Source organism: Fundulus heteroclitus, chromosome 10, assembly GCF_011125445.2.
Source record: "Fundulus heteroclitus isolate FHET01 chromosome 10, MU-UCD_Fhet_4.1, whole genome shotgun sequence".
Classification (NCBI taxonomy): Eukaryota; Metazoa; Chordata; class Actinopteri; order Cyprinodontiformes; family Fundulidae; genus Fundulus; species Fundulus heteroclitus.
In genome coordinates, this window is record NC_046370.1 from 26,995,041 (window position 1) to 27,002,581 (window position 7,541).

At 40.6% G+C, this 7,541-nt stretch overlaps 1 protein-coding gene across 1 annotated transcript; it reads left to right on the forward strand.

Annotated features, from left to right (window-relative positions):
• Positions 1-750: 750 nt before the first annotated feature.
• On the forward strand, positions 751-5,330 carry ace (angiotensin I converting enzyme (peptidyl-dipeptidase A) 1). The gene is made up of 12 exons (XM_021309224.2): positions 751-1,055; positions 1,518-1,685; positions 1,768-1,855; positions 2,447-2,590; positions 2,671-2,862; positions 3,096-3,193; positions 3,260-3,429; positions 3,571-3,794; positions 3,909-4,053; positions 4,222-4,320; positions 4,692-4,814; positions 4,901-5,330. The coding sequence occupies exons 1-12, from the start codon at positions 813-815 to the stop codon at positions 5,133-5,135; spliced, it is 1,929 nt and encodes a 642-aa protein (XP_021164899.2). The 5' UTR covers positions 751-812; the 3' UTR covers positions 5,136-5,330.
• Positions 5,331-7,541: the final 2,211 nt, after the last annotated feature.

The window sequence follows — 7,541 nt, forward strand, 5'->3', positions numbered from 1 at the left end:
TAGAACAAAGTCACAACACTTATCCAATTTTTGTCTTTTTCATAAAGGTTTATGAAAAAGACAAAAATGTAAACTCAGAATTCAGTTACAAAATTCTGAGTAACTGAATTCTGAGTTTACATTAGCTATGAGTTACAATAATCAACAATTAATATACCTCTTTGTGTTTAATGCATCCACATAAGTTTCCTTTTTATATTCAATATAACTGGTCTGAAGAGGACTTGCTTGGCAGGTTCATCCACTGAAGGGCTCTTTTTGATGAGTGACTGCTATTAAATGCTGCAAGGAAGCACAGGGACAATAAAATTGTGAAATACTTTCTGGAATATTTACTGATTGTTTTAACACATGGCAACTTCAAACTTTAATGACTTAATTTCACATGTAATATTTAATTAATTATTGACACATTTAAATAGCTACTTAGATGTATGTATCAATTTATAGTAATTTATTTCGTTAAAATGTGATCACAATTATGACATAACATTTGAATAATTAATATTCCAGCTATTTTCTGGGCGTGGGAGAATGAGTGGATGTGCACTGACCATCACACCTCTGGATGAATCTGCAGCTGAAAGAAGGTGTTCATTTGGAAGAATGACACAATTAATCAAAGTTACCTGGAACCTCTGGTCAGCCTCTGATTGGTGGAGATTTTTTTTCAGCTCTAAGGTGGTTCGAGGGAGGGCTGACAACAAAATGTGGGTTGGGTTAGAGTGGCACTTATAAAGTGCTCACTGGCTTCAACAGTCTGAAGAGGAGAAGGGGCAGCTGTGCCTCTGGGTCCCTCCACTAGTCCTGTGATGGCCGTTATAACTGCTTGTGTGCACAGGTCAGTAAAAACAGCGCTGCTGCTGCTGTCAGTGTTTTTGCTGTCTGAAGCTCTACCAGCCAGCTGGCTGCCAGGGAACTATGCAAATACCACCTCAGATGCACTGAGGTTCCTCAGCGACTACAACAGCACTGCAGAGGAGGTGTTCTTTAAGAGCGTGTTGGCCGGCTGGAACTACAACACAAACCTGACAGACTACAACTCCAAGTTGCAGGTAGGGGAGCCTGTGTGGTGCTCTTTCATTATTCCAGTTTTTAGTTTGTGAAAAGGGAATCAAACCAGTCTGCTCCATGAAAATGTGCACGCAAATATGATTAAAATATTGACTGGACACAATGTGTTCCAGTTCTGCAATGATTGCACTTTTTTGCTATAAAAATGATTTGTGCAGTGATGAAACTGAGCCTTGCTACAAATATTTTTTTTTTTTTTTTTTCAAGAATATGCTTAGCTTAAGCTGTGTTCATTGTTGTGTTGTGGAGGACATGGTCCATGTTGTGTTTTAAACATCCTTTGTAAGAGTCCCTGTAACTCCGGTGGCACAGATCACTTTTCAATAACTGTACCATGTATTAAAGAAAAGTTATGTGGACTAATTAAAAACATTAGCAATCACATTTTAGACTTTGCTTTCATTGTATTTCATTCAGCTTGACATCTGTTGTCTCATTTAAAGGTAGCTGCAAGCCTTGTGGATCAGGAGTTCTCTGAAGTCTGGAGCTTGAAGGCCAAGGAGGTCTTCTCTAAGGATGTACTAAACTCTCTGTCTGAGAAAGACAGAACGCTGCTTAAAAATGTCAAGTTACTGGGCACTGCCAACCTTCCACAGGCTGAGCGAGAGGAGGTATAGTAGTCTTTATGCACTAACTGCAATAACTTCACTTCTGGCCTATTTAAATTCCAACCTGTGCTTTCTTTATTTGTAGTTCAACACCCTCTGGACTATCATGGACAGAATTTATTCAACAAGTAAGGTGTACCCACTGCCAAACGTTAGCTGGAGCCTGGAATCTGGTAATTAAACTCTCCTTTCAGCTTACCCCTATAAGGGGTCACCACAGCAAGTATTGTCTACATCCAACCCTATCTTTAACGTCTCTCACACGAACTACCTTCATGTGCTTCTTTGGAACCACATCCAGAAAGGTGAACAATGCCTCAAGGCCATTTTTGGATAACCATAAGTACCTCAGCGGGATTAAAGATTCCCACACACTAACAAAATATGATGCTGGAAGCTTTTAACATGCAGTCATTGGGCCTTTGTGTTGTGATCTTAATTCATTTGGGAAGGGAACTTTAATGTACAAGATGAGGGTAAAATAACAACTTCAAGAGAATTGCTTGAAACAAAAATGAGCTTGTTGCAAATGCATGCATGGTTAGTAATTTCTGCATTACAGGTGTAGTCAGTGAACTGATCTTTTAAAATGGCACTGATTATAACTCGGACTTAAACAAGAGCTTTTGATCCACTTAAGTGTGCTGTTATACAACTGGGCATCATGATTTAAAGAAGCTCTGGAATACTGTCTCATGCACACTGAGGGGAAAAGGGCAGATTCCCTGTGTCTGTCTAGTGGGTAATTGTCATTCATCTCAAAGACCTCTCAGAAATCTTGGCCAACTCCAGGAGTTACAAGAAGCTGCTGTTTGCCTGGGAGGGCTGGCGCAATGCAGCAGGCGTGCCCCTTAAGCAGCATTATCCCAGGTTTGTGGAGCTCAGCAACAAAGCTGCTCGTGGTGATGGTAAGAAGTCAGTTTGCTTGGAATAAAATGGGAGGAGGGAGACCAGACAGCATGTTTTTTAAAATGCAAATTATTTTCAGGCTTTGAAGACACAGGAGCTTATTGGCGCTCCTGGTATGAGACTGAAACCTTTCAGGAGGATTTAGAGAAGCTCTACAAGACGATTGAACCGCTCTACCTGAACCTGCATGCCTTTGTGCGCCGCAAGCTCTACAACTTCTACGGTCCTAAATATATCAATCTGAAGGGGCCTATCCCTGCTCACCTGTTGGGTAAGCTGCATGGAGCTGATAAAAAGAATCCACTTCTAACAGATTTTTACAAGGGTATTTGCAAACATTTTAATGTGAATATTTCTCCTAACACTGAACAATTGCAGCTCCATACCATGATTAAGTCGCTTGATGTTTAGTGAACGTTCTTCATGGTGGTGATTCCTCCAGAGCATTTTAGTCTTGCACAGTAACTCAGAATGACTTAAGCATGCATCCATCCCAACCCTCAGGAAACATGTGGGCCCAGTCATGGAGCAACATTTACAACATGATGATACCGTTTCCTGGCAAACCCTTCCTAGATGTGACTGGCGAGATGGTCAGACAGGTGTGTGTGTTTTTTTTTCTTTTTTTTTCTTTTTTTTTCTCCTTATTAAATGTCTGCTTTCTGCAGGGCTATAATGCTACTCGCATGTTTCGTTTATCTGAGGAGTTCTTCACCTCTCTGGGATTGAAGGAAATGCCCTCAGAATTCTGGGAAAAGTCCATGCTTGTTAAACCTGCTGATCGGGAGGTTGTGTGCCATGCTTCTGCCTGGGATTTTTACAACCGTAAGGACTTCAGGTAAAATGGCTTTTTTTTTTTTTTTTTTTTTTTTTTTTTAAACATTGTTGGCTAACCCACTTTCTCTGCTACCTGTAGAACTAGTTGTTGGAAAGTCAACTCCATATGTCAGTTGCGTGATCCATGTTTGAACCTGTTTAGGATTAAGCAGTGCACCACAGTGACGATGGATGACCTCTTCACTGTGCACCATGAGATGGGCCACATCCAGTATTTCCTGCAGTACAAGGATCAGCCTGTAGGCTACCGGAGTGGAGCCAATCCTGGTTTCCATGAAGCCATCGGTGACGTCATGTCCCTTTCTGTCTCAACACCGAAGCATCTGCATGAGATCAACCTGCTGGAATCTGTGACCTCTGACGTTGGTAATGATTGTAGAGTAGCCTCCACTTAAAATGCTGACAGAGTACTGTCATCCTTTTATTTAAATAAGTGATTATTTGAGTGCGTTGAAGACTCCTGAATTTTTACATCTTCAGAAACTGACCTGAACTTCCTGCTGAAGACTGCTCTGGATAAAATAGCCTTCCTCCCCTTTGGCTACCTCGTTGACCTCTGGAGATGGGGCGTGTTTAGTGGAAGCACCCCTCCAGAGAAGTACAACTCTGCTTGGTGGCAACTCAGGTTTGACTCCAATAAAATGGAACTGACATTTCAAGAGTAGCTGAAAAATGCTATTAATAGGGTGACTATAAATCTTCTAGATAACCTCAGCTGGCACTCTGCCATTGTTGCTCTAGAACTTCACCTGGCCAGTTAAACTATGCCAGTGCATCCTAAATGTCTCCACAGAACAAAATACCAGGGAATTTGCCCACCTATCAGGCGCACAGAGGAACACTTTGATCCTGGAGCAAAGTTCCATATCCCTGGTAACACACCATACATCAGGTAAATATCTTCCAAATGTATGATGCTAATTGAATTGACTAAGGGGGGGAGAAATTGAGTAGGTGGTCTAGACTGTAGTTAAGAAGTCTTGGATACTCTTTTCTAAACCTTTGGTTCCCATTCACAAGCAGAAGAATGGACACTCAGGAGCCTTAATGTATGCAAGCTTTAAATGGGGACTCTGTGGTTTTTATCATTTTCAGACACTTTATGATGTACATGAGGATGACTACAGGCTGGGTTAGGAATGATCAATAGTTAGCATCTTTAAACAACTTTATTGCAGAAGCAAATGTAAACCTAGCTCTTGTATCTCAGTGGATGAACATGATTTGTGTCCCCCCCCCCCCTAAAGTTATTCTCTGTTACAGGTACTTTATAAGCTTCATCCTGCAGTTCCAGTTGCATGAGAAACTCTGCGAGGCAGCCAATCAGAGCAGCCCTCTGCACACATGTGACATTTACCGTTCTACAGAAGCTGGAGCCATTTTAAAGTAGGAATTGCATCTTTCTCTATTTTCACAAAATGACTAAATGGATTCTTTTCAGTTAAAGCAGTGATGTGTTAATTTCCCTCCAGGAAAGTTATGGAGGCAGGCTCTTCTAAACCCTGGCCTGAAGTGCTTCAGGAGGCCATAGGCACACGTGAAATAAATGCCACCTCTCTAATGAAATACTTTGAGCCCATAATAAAGTGGCTGGAAGAACAAAATGTGAATGAGACCCTTGGATGGCCTGAACTCAGCTGGGTTCCACCCATCCCTGAAGGTTACCCTGAGGATGTCCTTGCAGAAATAAAAGCCTCTGCTGCATAGATGCAGGAATTGCATGTTTCACATGTGCTGGTTCATCTGAATGGACTTGTTCATCTGGACATCAATGAAGCAGGAACTGTCAGGGCCAAATAAAAAGGAATAACTGGAAACCAGATTCCTCCCTTATCAGCAGCTCTACAATTGTAATCGGTTTGGAAAGCATGATGCTAATAAACTTTAGCTATGTAAATTAAAGCCACTCTGTCTGCATTCTATGATCACATTTTATGGAATAGAAATTGATATCATCATAGCTTAATTATTGGCTGAAGAAAATGGACATAAACAGCAATTATTTGAACCCAAAGTGGGTTTAGTTAGGTATAAATGAGGGAACAGCTGGACTCAAAGGCATTCGAAGCTACTTAATCAAGTCAATTTCCTGTACACTTTTTTTGTCCTCTTTGCTCAGATGTGACATGAGCAGGTTGATATTCATTGAATGGGAGAGGAGACACAAGGGTTTTCCCAGAGGAGGTGCAGGCAAAAGTTAAACTGAAGAGCGACAACATTTAAGGACCACCAGGAACCAAGGGTCATAAAGAAATGTTCCCCCTTTAGAACCATGCCTGAAAGAAAAGGACACTTCAGACAGAAATACTGTTTTTGTTGAAAATCTTGCACATCTTAAAATAAGATTTATCAGCATATATATATATATATATATATATATATATATATATATATATATATATATATATATATATATATATATATATATATATATATATATATAGTGATAGCCCAGTGATTGGAGCAGAGTACTTGAATCCCACAGACCATCACTCTGGGTCCCGGAGCAAGCACGCCACTCCCTAATGACTGGGTTAAATACACAGGACAAATTTCACTGGAATATACAAAGTTGGATAAGTATGAACTTCAGTAGGTCATCTTTTACTAAAGCTTAAACTGAAATGTAAGCAAGAAAGTTGATAAATTTTCTGTTTACTTAAAGACCCAAGGTGGGAAAACACTTTAGCCATGTGTCCACGCTCTTGCCACCCCACCCCCCCTTGCAGCACACACCCCAAAAAAAAAAAAAAAAATTTCAGCAAAATGGCAATTCAAAGTGCTTTACATGATTAAGACAAATGCATAAAGTACATCACAATGGAATAGGGAGGTCTACTACAGACTGAAGTTAATGTTTAGTTTTAAATGGGACAGTCAAATGCAACTCTAAACAAATCTTTAACTTTGATTTTTAAGGGACTTAGTTTAGCATTTTTGCAGTTTTCTGGGAACTTGTCCAAGATTAGTTGAATATAAAAACAGAATGCTACTGAGATCCGTGTGGTCTGCAAGACTGACAAACTTCTGACTGGGAGAAGACCCAGGACACGCTGGAGGGACTGTTTCTCAGCTGGCCTGGGAACACCTTCGGATTCCCTCGGAGGGGCTGGAGAAAGAAGTCTGGGCCTCCCTACTGAAGCTGCTACCCCCGCTACCCAACCCTGGAAAAGCGGAAGAAGATTGAGGGATCTTGTGATGTATTTAGGCGCTAAGCCAATCACTCACTTGTAGATTAACAGAAGTATTTTAAGGTCTATTCTCTGAGATACAGGGAGCCAGTGTAAGGACTTCAGAACTGGGGTGATGCTCTGCTTTCTTAGTCTCAGTGAGGACGTGGCCGGCAGCGGCATTCTGATCCACTTTTTAGGCAGACCTGTGAAAACACAGTTGCAGTAATCAATTTGACTAAATATAAACACATGTATTAGTTCTTGGAGACCCTGCTGAGACATTAGTCCTTTTATCCTGGAAATGTTCTTCAGGTGATCAAAGGCTGACTTTGTAATTGTCTTTAGATGCTTTTTGAAGGTTCAGGTGTGAGTCCATCACCACACCCAGATCTGAGTTTAAGAATGACTTTTCTCAGACAGAATGAGCACAAACTCAGTTTGCAATCAATTTGTTGAATTATCTCAATGTTTTAATTTAGCAAATTATTTAATCTGTCAAGCTAAAGTTTTTCTTAGTCCCTTTCTCTGGCTACTAGCAATGGAAAACCTCCAGTTAAAGAGATTGTTCAGTTTGCTCAAATTCAGTCAAAACCCTAGACTATAGGGCAAGGACAGGTAGAACACATGCTAGTGTATTTTAACATAAAATTACTTGAAGAATTACAACTGTATTAAAATATAACTATTTGCTGGGCTAAGCCACCATGTTTTAGAATGCTAAGACCCCTGGATGTTTCAACTACATGTAAATTGCTACCTAACTCTTGTCCTACAAATGAGAAAAATACAGATGCTTCTCAAATGATCAGTTAAGTGGTTTGTTTTATCTGGTTCAGGGCAAAGCAGCGCACCACAGTGCCACTCTTCACCATGAAATGGGCCACATCCAGTATTAACTGCATTGTAAGGATCAGCCCGTGGTCTACCAGTTTGCAGTCAA

What these genes read in the sequence shown, in the direction of transcription:
- ace (XM_021309224.2), top strand. Translation starts at nt 813, where the DNA reads ATGGCCGTTATAACTGCTTGTGTGCACAGGTCAGTAAAAACAGCGCTG. An exon ending in CAAAGCTGCTCGTGGTGATG is followed by an intron (nt 2,591 to 2,670) that starts GTAAGAAGTCAG and finishes AATTATTTTCAG; the next exon opens with GCTTTGAAGACACAGGAGCT. An exon ending in TATCCCTGCTCACCTGTTGG is followed by an intron (nt 2,863 to 3,095) that starts GTAAGCTGCATG and finishes CCCAACCCTCAG; the next exon opens with GAAACATGTGGGCCCAGTCA.